Source organism: Geotrypetes seraphini, chromosome 2 (assembly GCF_902459505.1).
Source record: "Geotrypetes seraphini chromosome 2, aGeoSer1.1, whole genome shotgun sequence".
NCBI lineage: Eukaryota > Metazoa > Chordata > Amphibia > Gymnophiona > Dermophiidae > Geotrypetes > Geotrypetes seraphini.
In genome coordinates this window covers 109612304-109626486 of record NC_047085.1, presented here as the reverse complement: position 1 = coordinate 109626486, position 14183 = coordinate 109612304, and the positions used below count along the sequence as shown (strand labels likewise).

Sequence of the window (14183 nt, the reverse complement as noted above, 5' to 3'; positions counted from 1 at the left end):
TCTGGTCGAGAAGGACCATGAGGAAGTGAATAGGTTTGAGTAGCAAGGCGGAATTTCCATTCAGGATATGATTGCTACATATGTGATTGTTACTTTGTTTACTATAGATAGCTAGATTAGTGTTGACCAAGATAAATAAGGGCCACAAAGCGGCCCTTCTACTAAAGGGTGTTAAGCATTTAACGTATGATTAGCGTGCGAGAAAAGGCTTCTGCAAGCATGTTAAAACATTTTGCAGTATTTTTGCCTGGCTGTGTGTACTATCTCATGCATTACAGATTTAAAAAAAATATTTTTGGCTGTTTCTGCATTATCCAGCTAGCATATTAAGATTTACTGTAAGTGTGCTAACTTGATCATGCAGAGCTACTATGGGAGTACCTAGCATCAACTAAATAGTAGGTGGTAAGGACCATGTTTCTCCTCTGTTAATTAATGCACATTGGCTGCCCGTCAATCATAGAATTAGTTACAAAATTCTACTATTAACTTTTACAGCTCGCTTAAATAATCAACCAGAGATTTACACGTAACTTATACACCAGTGAAAATTTCATTTAGTTACAAATAAAGAAAAATACATTATGGGGAGACCAGATGTTGCTGTGCTTGGTGTTAGGTGCCACTGACCCGTGTTCGAGTCCTAGTAGCAACTTGATGATATCATCAAGTTTTCTGGGCAGAATTCAGAAGTAGATTGCCGGGCCTTTCTTCTGCGCAGTATAAATTCGAAGTTGTTGCCGTTGTTGCATCAAACGCGATCCTCTACCTCCAACACTGTCCATCTGCTGCTGCCCAGAAGGGTGGAACATCATTAGTTTGACATCTCTGCTGAAACATGTCCACCTCGGGAGGCCCTGCTGGTAGTGAAGCTACCGATGACATAGCTTTCAGCTTCACAGATTTGCTTGTACAAGATCTAAAATCTAAAGCACCATTAGCCCTTCCAGAACAATTACTTCCTAGGTCTGAACAAGATATCACGTAGGACACTGCATGAATAACAGATCTCATGAGCCTCACTGAGACACCCAGTTATTGTTGGAAAATATGAAGATAAATATGAATGAGTTACTGGAGGTGTTTAATGAGGAAACAGCATGTTGAGCTGTTAAAGTATGTTAAAGGTGTAGTCAGATCCTTCAACACTTTTATCAATAGTTCAGCTGTTTAATTAACACCACGCAGTCCGCAGGACCAATCACCACTGGTGATGTGAAAACCGACAGGGACTTTTAATGAAGGCAGTGATTAAGTCAGAAATGAATGTGTCACAGAGTGTGTGGAAAATTTGCCTAATGAACAGGCCAGTCTGAGGAGAATCAGTGGCATAGTAAAGGGTTATGGTGGGACAGAACATCCTGGGTCCCAACTTGGTGGGGGCGCCGGTGATGGGAGGGGTCTCTTAGCACTTCTACCCTCTCCTACCTCTTCAAATTTTTGCAGGCAGCGAGCAGGCCGTCCTATGCACATCTCTCCCTCTGAGATCACTTCCTGTTCAGGGGACCAGGAGGTGATGTCAGAACGAAGGTGCAGCTGGAGCAAGCAGGAGTAGGAAAGCCTGCTGACTGCTGGCAAAGATTTGAAGAGGTATGGGTCCCTCCCCTGTCCATGCCACACTTTTGAGTTCCTTCCTATAGGATTCAGGAGCCTGGTGTTATAGAATTGCATTCAGGCAGACGTGCTCACAACCCAAATTATTGCCACCTAACATCAATAATTGATTGCTAAGGTCAATTAATTGATAGTTAACAGCTAGTTAACCCATTTGTGTGCTCATCATGAATCTGAGATTAAATTTCACCTCTCTATATAGAATCCTGGGTTAGTCCATAGCACAGAAATACTGTACGAGCCCTTACTGTCTACAAAATAGGAGGAAGGGGGCCTTGTATACCACCTTTTTGTGGCTTTGGCATTTCAAAGTAGTGGACACTAGAAAATTAAGTGACTTGCCCAGGGTCACAAAGAGCACTACTGGGATTTGATCTCACAATCTCTAGGTATAGAGGCAGCAGCTCTACCAGTGAGCTACACTTCACATGGTAAGTTGTCAAAATGGCCGCATGCTAATACAAAGAAATCAAAAAAAGACATTTTTGCAACTGTGGTAAAAATGGCCTTAGCATGTGGGAAAGACCTGGCTAAATGCACTAAGGCCATTTTTTACCGCAGCTTAGTGAAAGGATCCTGTAATTTCTTATATACCTCAGCAAGCCTGAAAGCCTTCAAAGCAATGCACACTCATCCCGGTAGGTCTTTTCTGTCCCTGGAGTGTTCACAAACTGAGCTTGTACATGAGGTACAGGATAGTTAAATGACTTGCCCAAGATTTCAACAAACCACAGTGGGATTTGAACCAGGGTCTCCTTGTCTTCAGCCCACTGCTGTAACCATTATGCTATTCCTCTACCTGTTTGTCAAAAAAAAAAAGAAAATGAATATGTGCTATAACATTTAACATATTGCAATTTTAACAAAATTATATAATGAAGCATGATATTCACCTTCTGGCAGTCAGAAAAGTTAAAGGTGCTGAGGGCCTGATTCTATAAATGGTGCTCTATTTAGGCACCGCCTAGTAACACCTAACTAAAATCCCTGCCTAACCTAAATTAAATCCAATAGCTTAAATGACCTGGTAATTGACCATACCATTGAAGTCAATTGAATAATTAATTTTAAAAACTTAATAAATTAGGTGTTCCAATTCTGCACAGCGCTTAGCGACATCTAAGTCAAAGTGCCTTCCGACACCTACTTGAAAAGTAGGCGTGGTTAGGGGGTTGAGAATAGGCATGATTAACTTAGGTGTTACCAGGCCTAATATACTGGTGCCTATCTCCAGGACGCCTAAGTATGCCTAGTCGCCACTAGGCAGGATTATATAAACGGCATCTAGTGGTTGATTGACAACCGTGCTGAGTGGCGTCCACATTGTAGGCATTGCTCAGCACGGTTGTCAATCAACCGCTAGGCGCCGTTTATAAGAATTAGGCCCCGACTACTCTGGGCAAACTTTGACCTGGACATTCAATCACAAGCACCAGCACTGGGGTCTCACCTGAATGTCAGAAGTTAACTTGATGCTAGTCAATATTCAGACCAATTTCTGAATGACCATAAAGACATGCTTAGTGCAGCTTTTTTTGCTGTCCTAAATTTTACCGGATTATCACTTGAATAGTGGACTGAAAATCGCCATTAACTGAGTGCCTTCCGGCTTGCTGCGAGACTGCCTTGGCCCTAATCGGATAGTGCTGCACTGGACTCCCTGGATTTTCAGTGTCCCTACCTGGTTATGTGCCTCTGGAAATTTGGGAATCACCCAGTCAGTGATAACTTATATCAAAATAATGAATGAACCTTTGTGGCCAAAAGTTAACATCTGGCCCCTAAAATTCACTGTTCCCTCTAAGCTGAGCAGGTGTCCTCCAGCTGCATTGCTACCACTAGGGGGTGGAATATTTTCAGTCGCTAAGAACAGGTATGTTCCCTGAAGTCCTGCAGAACTTGCCTGTCCCTCACAATTGAAAATGTGACAGTAAAACAACACCCTCTATTGGTGAGACTGTGGGTGGAGGACTCCTGCTCAGCTTAGTACAGACAGATGTAAAATCCACTTATTTACACACCCAACAATAAAGGCCTGCCGTTACAAAAGATTCCTGGACAGAACTCTAGCCTTCCAGGCAGGTAAACTGAACTACTGGCTGGGTAACATTATCATGCTCTCCTCTTCCTATCAAGGCTTCCGAAAATTAGTAAAAACGAAACTGTTCAACCGATTTGTCACCTAAGAATTTGTTGTTCATTATCTCTCGTATTCTGTATACCAATTCATAGCTATGTCGCTGACTGTCCAGCTCTTCTTATTTGTACTTGCTTTCAGTGTACTTTTATTCAACGATTCTATATTGTAACTTATTGCTGACTGTCCAGCGCCTCTTATTTGTACTTGCTTCCAGTGTACTTGTATTCATTGATTCTATTTTGTAACTTATCGCTGACTGTCCAGCTTCTCTTGTTGTAAACCGTCTCGAACTACCATGGCTTTGGCGGTATATAAGAAAATAAATTATTATTATTATTATTATTATTATTCCATGAGAAGACACCATAGAGCAGGGGTCTCAAAGTCTCTCCTTGAGGGCCGCAATCCAGTCGGGTTTTCATGATTTCCCCAATGAATATGCATTGAAAGCAGTGCATGCACATAGATCTCATGCATATTCATTGGGGAAATCCTGAAAACCTGACTGGATTGTGGCCCTCAAGTAGGGACTTTGAGACCCCTGCCATAGAGAATCACTTGTTATTTTGATAAAAGTTGCCATTTGCCTTTCTAAAGGAATTCTGGGATGCATGGTTGCATTTCTAAACAAGTGTTTGCAATTGAAATATGTCATAGAGGTTAACGCCTGATGAAGGCAATGTTGTATTGCTGAAACTTGGATCCTTGGGTTTATTTTAATCAATAAAGACTGCTTTTTTTTGAGACTGCTTTTTGAAGGAAAGATGCACATTTCTTTATTGATCCCTCAAGAAAGCCATCTCAACTGTCCTATTGTGGTTTTTCGATAGTTCTTATAGGACTTGGTGCTATTTTTTGGTTTCCTCTTAGAAACTGAGCCCTGGCTATATTCAGAGTCAAGGACAAGGCAGATCAAAGGGAAACAGAAACGCAAATCGAAGGTTGAACAAGGACAATGTAGTAGTACAGACCTCAACAAATTTTCATTAAATCTAGCAGCCAGTGTCTAAGACCTTTTTCGCTTCTCCTTTCCCCCCCTTTCAACGTTGTCCCCAATGAATTTAGGGGTGAGGGTGGGGGTATGTGTGTGGAATGTCCTCTCTTTAGAATTGATAATAATAATAATCAGTTTATATACCGCAGTACCGCAAAGTTTTATGCGGTTTACAAAATTTTTAAAAATTATAATTAAAAGAAAAAGTTAGATAAAATTAGAAAAATTAGGTAAGCAAATAATTAAAAGAATGCTATAATGATCTAGGTGGTCCATTACAAAGTCCTTCCCAGTTAACTGGCTAAGGGCTCCTTTTACGAAGGTGCGCTAGCGTTTTTAGCGCACGCACCAGATTCGCACATGCTATAGCGCGCGCTAGCCGAAAAACTACCACCTGCTCAAGAGGAGTCGGTAGCGGCTAGTGCATGTGGCATTTTAGCGCACGCTATTCCACGCGTTAAGGCCCTAACGTGCCTTCGTAAAAGGAGCCCTAAGTGTTTCACGAACAAATATATGTCTTTAAATGTCTCCTAAATTCCACATAAGAGTCAGAAAGCATAAGCAGATATTCCAGATCCTTACCCCATAATGCTGCTTGATATGAAAGAAGGTATTGATGATGTTTTTTTAAAATTTACAGCCTCTAACAGGCGGAAAAATAAAATTAAAATTAAAATTTCTCTTATGTCTATTGGTTGCAAAAGAAAAAAGCTCAATTATATATTTGGGAGATAAACCAAACAGAGCCTACAATTTTTTTTCCCTATTATGTGCCTGTGGGTAAAGAAACTTTAATAAATCAGTTTCTTCATAAGGTTCCTTTGCTCATCAATTACAGAAGTTAAAATGAGGGGGTGCTGAAAAGTCCAAACAACCAGCTTCCTAAATTCTGAGTGTTATTTTACCACTGTAGCTGTAAAGAGTGTTATCTTATTTTGTTATGTGCCAATTTGCAGAAACATAATTCTATGTTTTGGCATTGTTTCAGATCATTGATTGAACCATATCCGTGTCATTCTCTTCTTGGATGAGCTGAGAACTTTCCAGCAACCCCCTTGTAGTTTCCTTTCTAAAACATGCTGTCAGCTATGTGACAGCACCTTCCAGATAAGTGAAGCAAAACGTTGTGGAGAGGTCCGGGAGGTGGGAGAGAGATGGGGGTGGGTCAGAGCTGGCCCTAAGTAAGGTGTGGAGAGGGCTGGGAGGTGAGAGGGAAGTAGGGATGGGTCATAGTCAGCCCTAAGGTGTGAAGAAGTTCTGGGAGGTGGGTTAGAGTCAGCCCTAAGATGTGGAGAGGTCCGGGAGGTAGGGGTGGGTCAGAGTCGACCATAAAGTTATCCACAAATATTTCTTATTTGTGGACTGGCTTTGCACCTAACCCCCATGAATATAGAGAGAGGAGTGTATTCCCAGGCATTGCAACTCTACCCCTGCTCTACTCAAACTATACTTTGGAATGCCTACACTTGGAAAGTTTACTTATAAGAACCTAATGAACTTACACAATTTTATAAAAGAAAAACCCTTTATAAAATTATTCTCTAGACTATTTAAATTTTATCTTAGCATTACAAAAATACATTTTGCCCAAAACAACATTAAATACATCAAACACCTCAATAGAAAAAGGTAAAGGATAGATTGGAGAAGGAAAAAAATGATATAGTCCACAAAAGAGGAAATAACTTCCACCTCTGTTCAGTATGTAGTGTTCTACCAATCAAGAAAATATAAGGAAATGCAATTCCCAATTTAAAATAAATAATTATAGCCAAATTTAAAAAGAGAATAGCGTGAGCTAAAGATCTGCAACATACTTACCTATAATTTGTTTGTTTGTTTTTACAGTTGGCAGCATTAGAACGGCAAATCTTTGACTTTCTTGGATACCAATGGGCTCCCATTCTTGGAAATTTTCTTCATATAATAGTTATCATATTGGGATTGTTTGGAACCATTCAGTTCAGGCCACGATACATTGTAGTGGTAAGTGCATTTTTATTCTTATGTTGTAACACAGTTTTTAATTTGTTTAAATTATGAGTGCTAGTCAGTCTGAAAGCCAGACTTTGGAGCAAAAGCAATTCACACATTTTGTCTTATCTGTTTTGCACATTTCAGTGACATTAAGGCCAGGCACAGAATTTAGTTGAGATGGTGTATGTAAGAGTCCACTATATTAGATAAAATGGGGCTCATAATTGAAACAGAAATACAGTAGGTCTAAAAACCCGGCTAAATCGGCACTTGGACGACCTAAAAGACAGGTTGTCCAAGTGTCAATAATCAAAACGGGTTTTTAGACGTATTCAGGGACTTTTTAGGGCTCTGAATGCAGCTGTACGCCCAGAGCTGAAAGGGGCATTTTAGGAGGAGTGGTGAGAGCAGGATTTGGGCAGGACATGGACCGTCCTAGACTTGGGGCTCCTTTTACAAAGGTGCGCTAGTGTTTTTAAAGCGCGCTCTAGTCGAAAAACTACCACCTGCTCAAGAGGAGGTGGTAGCGGCTAGCGCATGCGGCATTTTAGCACGCGTTATTCTGCGCGTTAAGGCCCTAACGCGCCTTCATGAAAGGATCCGTTAGTCTTACTGCAGTAATAACTGAAAGTTTTACGAGGCTGCCTGGATGGAATTTATACGTTGTGACTTAGGCCACTGCAGACACAAAGTACAGACCGCCACACACTCGCCCAGCGATCACTGCCCCCCCCCCCAAAAAAAAAATCTGAATAAAAACATACATACATAAGCACCTGGCATAGGAAAGCCTAGTAGAGCTGCACAGAGGTGGCATAAGTAGTCTGGGGGTGGTCAAGTGAACCATAGAGAGGAGAACCCAGGCCACCTGCGGGGTCCCTCAGGGCTCCCCCCTATCACCCACTCTGTTAAATATCTACCTGTCCTCCCTAGGTAACCTCCTACATAACCTCAAGCTCAAATTTTTCATATACGCAGATGACATCACAATAACTATCCCACTAACCAATCTCTCTCAAGAACTACTTGATTACATTACAAACATTCTCAACCAAATTGAACTCTGGATGCTATCCTTCAGACTGAAACTTAATCCCGACAAATCTAAATTCTTCTTAGCCACCCCCAATGACAAAATCAAGGACACTACTATTCAACTGAAAGGAACAACTTACCCCCTCGAACCCACCCTAAAAATTCTGGGAGTCACACTCAACAAAAACTTATCCTTAGAAAACCACACTGACCTCACGGTCAGGAAAAGCTTCTCTGTACTCTGGAAGCTACGCACCATAAAAAAATACTTCGACGACACTTCTTTCCACCTACTTGTACAATCCTCCATCCTCAGCATTCTTGACTACTGCAACATCATTTACCTTAACGCCACGAAGAAAACTACCAGGAGACTAAAAATAATCCAAAATACCGCTGTGCGTCTCTTCTTCGGCCTAAAGAAATGGGAACACGTCACCCCCTTTTACCACCAACTTCACTGGCTGCCATTTGAATCTAGAGTTATTTTTAAATTCGCTTGCTTCTGTTACAAATCGGTAAATGGTTCTTCTCCAAGTTACATCAATCCTCATTTTAACCCTTTCAGGACCAAGGGACATATTTGTCCCATAACTTTAAAATCCTATAAATTTTGATTGGGATAGTCTACAGTTCTAAATTTGATATGTACGGATTCCATATGATACTGCCTTTATGTAAACAAACTGGTTTCGACATTCATTCATTAGCGTCGTTGCCAGATTGATGAGAAGATTCACTTGCCACACTGTGCATAAGCCAGAAGTGTGATTTTTTTAAATAAAAATAATGATATTTCACAAAAAAAATCAATTTTTTGGCATCTGCAAGCCCTTTTTACCATAAAAATGTCGTCAAAACCACAAAAATTGGCCTACGATCCTTATGGTCCTGAAAGGGTTAACCGGTACTACACAAACAAGAAATCCCGTAGAATTCAGCTGTTTGCCTTCCCCTCGCTAAAACTTTGTCACCTCAAAAGATTCCTAGACAAAACCTTTGCCTTCCAAGCAGCCAAGCTGAACTCATGGCTTGCCCAAATGATTCTCGAGGCCCCCACTTACCTTGGCTTCAGAAAATCACTTAAAACTCACCTTTTTAGTGAACATGACCCCTAAGGAACCCCCAATCTTCAATACTTTTCGCCCCCCCCCCCAATTTGCCCCTTGCTCTTACCCTCCTCCACGATAGCTGCTCCTTTCCCGACCCCCCCCCCAATCTCCCTCCCTCCTCTATCAAGTTCGGTTAAAATTGTCATATAGCTGACAAATTGCTGTAAATCTGCTGTCAACGCGGATCCTAATCTAACTGATGTAAACCGCCTAAAACTCGCTGGGTATGGCGGTATATAAGAATAAAATTATTATTATTATTATTATACTCTAACCACTGCATTCATGGTGGGAAATGTGAGTCCACCAAAACCCTACTGTACTGCCATATAGGCGGCACCTGCAGCCATAAGGGCTATTGGGGTTGTAGCCAGTTAGGTATAGTAGGTTTTGGAGTGTTTTGGGGGGCTCACCATGACCTGCAAGGGAGTTGTGGCAAAATGTTCGTGGCACCCTTTTTGTGAAGTTTACAACAATGCCCCACTACTCTGTTGCAATGTCTGGCACATCCACATCCCACATCCATGCTCCAATGTTTATAGAAATTGAATGAACATTGGAGCTTTTACCTCACCAGCCTGTGATAAGATTTTCTGCAGTTTAGTAAAGGAGCCTTTAATGTAACCTGTGATTAATATTTTCTTTAGTAAAGCCCCAGAGGAGGGGTGGGGGGGGGGGGTTCAGAAATGCCCACAAATGTCAGTTTTCAGTGCAATTTCCTGTACACCTGCAAGTAATTTAAAACATTTAAAGGGTTTAAAGAGTTTGGGAAGTAAAATTCAGGTTAATGTAGTGCTATGACATGATTTAAAGTGGTTTAACCCCAAAACAAGGATTTTTTTTAAAGCTTAATTTTGTGTGTTTCCGTTAGTGTGAGTTCCTTACTGTAAATCTGCAGGCATGAGCTTACTATAGAATCTGATTGGCTGCCCAAGTCAGTTGGTGGTAAGTCGAAATCTGATTGGCTGCCCAAGTCAGTTGGTGGAGAGTCAGAGTCTGATTGGCTGCCCTTGGTACGCCACAGGTATAAAAGTCAAATGAGAGAAATAGAGAAAAAAAAGAAAAGTCAATGTTAGATGGAGGAGATGAAGGGAAAATAATGGAGAGTGAAGAAAATGAGTATGAGATCCTGGAAAAGGATTTAGGAGACAACCACTGAGAGAAAGTTGTAAAGAGAGAGACCAGGATTAACCCAACTGGGGAAAAAATAATAACATGATTAGAAGAAATCAAACAAAGAAAAAAAATGTCAGTTTTTAGAATGCACACTACAGGAGGAAATACATTTCTGTTTCTTCAGTGTTCCACTGTTCACATAGGGGTCCTTTTATTAAGGCATGCTAATCGATTTAGCATGCGCTAAAGATTAGCGCGCGCTATATGCTAAGGCATCCATTATATTCTATGGGTGCCTTAGCCTTTAGCACACACTAATCTTTAGCGTGTGCTAAATCGGTTAGCGCACCTTAATAAAAGGACCCCATAAGTTGGTTTCTTGAGTTCTATTTCTCTGTTTTGTCTGCATATTTGTTTCTGAATTCCAGTTTGATATTCTTTATGAGGTGATTGTGTTTTGCCTGTGAAACAGGGGTGAGGGATTCTGTAGCAGTCCAGCTTGTTCTAGAATATTAGCAGTGCTGACTTTTCATAGGTAGAGTTGGTGTAGTTTGACTTCTTGGATTTGGTGTTGGTATATGTAGTATAATAAGATGAGGATTATCACATCCACCCCCTACGCAAGCAGCTCTCCAAGTGGCATGTGACAGGAATTCCCACAAACCCTTAGTACAGTTCATTGGAGACTGGAGTGTCCTTGCTTTTAAACACTCTCACAACCACTCCTTTTGGAACTTGCAAAGGACTAAACTTTATTATAAAGCAGTCTCAAACAGAAGTATTCAGCTTGTCAGCAGTAAAACATTTCATCAAAAGAAAAGAAAAAGATTTCTGTGTCAGAATGCTCCCAAAAACTCACAGTTCTCAATATGGTTACTAATAAAGCAAAAATTATTAAAAAATGTGTCTGAGCGCTTTACTTGCCCAAACAGGCCTCTGTATTATGCCGTGCTGTGCTCACTTTTTGTGGTGGCACTGTATCTTTAAGCAGAAAAGCAAAAAGGGAAAAAAAAACCCCACTGTCAAAAGGTAAGTTTTGGGTAATACAGCCCTGTCTTTCACAGTGCTGTCACCATTCATATATTTGGCTTCTCAAAATACCCTTTCAAAGTTTCTTTTTCTTGTGCTTACTGGGTCACAGTCACAGCACAGCCTGCACTAGTGTGTGAAACACCAGCTCTCCAGCGTGTATTTACGCTGGAAAATTTAAGTTAATAAGCCCTCATTCCCGCCACAATGTAACACAAATCTCCCCAAACTCTCTGGGCTTGTGCTGGTAGTCTTTTCTTCACAAGACGACAAGGAAAAAGGGAAAAGCAACCTTGTAGCAAACACACAATCCCAGGGGTTGCCAAGTGGTCAGATTAAAAGTCTTTTTTTTTTCAGTAAAAAGAAAGCCAACTGTATTCATCATCAAAATATTAATTAGAAGCTTTTCACTTGCCTTGGGTCTGTTAATTTGTGACCATGCCCTGCTGCTCCTGGCTTGGCAGGTCAGAGCCCATTTCGACCTCCATGGGTTGATTCAAAAGACTCTTTGAGGTTGGGGCTTTCTTGGCTTCCTCCAGCTCCATGGACACTGGCAACTCCATGTCAGCATTGATTCTCAGCTCTGAGAGATCTTTGTAATGCTCTTGGTGTCTGCTCTCCCTCTCTAGCAAGTTTGCCTTGGCATTTAAGAACTGGCTACCACACCCCAAACTTCCAGGTGAAGGGATTCCTTTCTGTGCTCTCCAACCTTCTCCCTGGTGATTAAAGGAATAGCTCCTCAAGGGACCTGCGTACTGGTCTGGTGGCAAGCCTGCCCTCCTACTCCCTCTAGTGGACCTGAATGAAATGACCTCACTTTGAGGAATGTATGTCTTTATCTGTGGTGTATGATGACTTACATTTATGTTTCATAGAACTCTCCTAGGTCAGGATCACTGATAGCAGCTTATCACAGTGTGTATTTGCAAGACTTTATATTATTTGATATATTGTCTGGCAATGGAGGGAGTTTGTTACTGAACTGACATCAGAATTTAAATAGCATCTTTTTCATGTTAACATGTAAAATGAAAGTATTCTCCTTCTGCTCTGCATCTGTTGTTGGAAGAGTTTTATTGGTTGGTCTCGGAATATCCCATTTGAATGAATGACTATACTCTCTTGGATTAATATTCAAAGCTAATATGGATTTTCCTGAAAACTGATAATTGTCTGTGCATTTTCAAGAAACAATGCAGATAATATTATATTGTTTCAATTACTAAATGGCCATATATTATCTGTATATTTGTGGGGTTGGTTTAGGGAAAGAATGAAGATAGCTCAGCTGCCTGAATGGCAAGCTAAAACTAACCTGATAGTGCTGGTATGGTTACCCCACTACCTGTATATCCAGTGTCACTATCTATACCTGATTGTAAACCGCTTAGATCAGTGGTCCCCAACCCTGTCCTGGAGGACCACCAGACAGTCTGTTTTTCAGGATAGCCCTAATGAATATGCATGGGGCAGATTTGCTTGCCTGTCACCTCTATTATATGTAAATCTCTCTCATGCATATTCATTAAGGCTATCCTGAAAAACAGACTGGTGGTCCTCCAGGACGGGGTTGGGGACCACTAGCATAGATAACCTTGATAGGCGATATATAAATACAGTATCTAAAAGTAAATAAATTACATGAAACACTAGCACGAGCATCTAACTTAAGCCAGCATCACTGTGGTCTGAAAATGTATCCCTATCTGCATGCCTCATTATGTTAGCTTTGCCCAAAAATGGGGCTGCAAAATCAAAAGCTACCACCCCTTGAGCTGGCCATGCATCTGCTTTAAATAGAATGACAGCTGAAGAGCGTGCACTGTTTTTGAAGTGATCATCACAGTCTGAATATTTTTTGTTATGGCAAGTTATAAAGGGGAAGATCTCCGTTGTTGGGGAGTATGGAGTTTGTGATACAGAACTGGAGGCTCTGGGTTTATGTCGAGATTCTGACCAATCCTGTAGAGAAGCTAAACTCCACTCCCACAAAGAAGAGCGATGCTATCAATTATAAGGACGGTTTTACTGGGTAGCTAAAACTGGATGGAAGGAGAAGGGTTTCTTTTTGCATAAAAGGTTGTGGTATCTTATATTGCTAATTTAAAAGTGTGGGGAAGAGGGGTATGATGTACAGAAATGTCCTCCTGTTGTCACCCCAAATATTTCTGTCCAGAAATGCCACTGACTCTGACCCATTTTGTCTGAGGACCTCAGATACAGAGTTTCTTTTTAGATTTAATGTGTAAAGCTGTTCTTGTGTCACAACTGTGTCACACTTCAGTTGTCTGCTAAATCTCACCTGCCATGTCTCTGTCTCTTCTGCTAAATGGAGTGAGTCTTTCTTTCAGGGTGCTTTCAATATGGCAGTCTGTCATGTTGAAAAAATGGCAACATTGCTACTTGTTTCTTCCTCTGGTTCGTGTATAAAAAGATGCGGAATGTGCCTGCCCATAAGTTATTATTTACAAATATTAGCACTCTCCAAACCAAGAAAATTTTTTTTTCTCAACAAATAGCTCAAAATCAGCCTAAGAATATAAATCAGTGGGGGAGGGATATTAAAATATTTTTCTACGGGAACAAACATATTTGCCCCATTATTTTGAATTGAAAATAAACCCCCTCTCCTTTACTAAGGCGTGCTAGCTGATTTAGCGTATGTTAAATATTAGCACGCGCTAAATGCTAACATGTCCATAGAATATAATGGATGCATTAGCATTTAGAGTGCGCTAAATCGGTTTGCGCGCCTTAGTAAAAGGATCCCATAATGTAATATTAATAATAATAATAATTTATTCTTATATGCCGCCAGACCACGAATGGTTCTAGGCGGTTCACAGCAGATAAGGCTGAACATCCAGCGAATATACAGTTCAAAAAGATACATTAATTTCAAGAATGTACACAATACATGCTATATTAAAAAAAGCAATTAGGAAGCTTGGGTTACAAATTTGTCAAATAATTGTGTCTTTAATAGTTTTCTAAAAAAATAATACGATGAGACTCCTGGCATGTAAGGCCCAGATTCTGTAAACAGCGTCCCAATTGTAAAAAGCTGTAGGCGTCCTACAGCTGGCCAATCAGCCAATTGGGACGCACGTGCTTTTATTGTATTATTATATGTTACATTTGTTGTATTGCACTAATGAAGTTTTGA

The 14183-nt window shown here is 40.7% G+C and overlaps 1 protein-coding gene across 1 annotated transcript in view; it reads left to right on the top strand.

The window, feature by feature from the left end:
• Positions 1-14183, top strand: part of NKAIN3 (sodium/potassium transporting ATPase interacting 3) — an 814348-nt gene that overhangs the window by 335291 nt on the left and 464874 nt on the right. The window contains exon 2 of the mRNA XM_033933437.1: positions 6597-6734. Coding sequence (XP_033789328.1) covers positions 6597-6734 — 138 coding nt within the window. The remainder of the gene's footprint in view (positions 1-6596; positions 6735-14183) is intronic.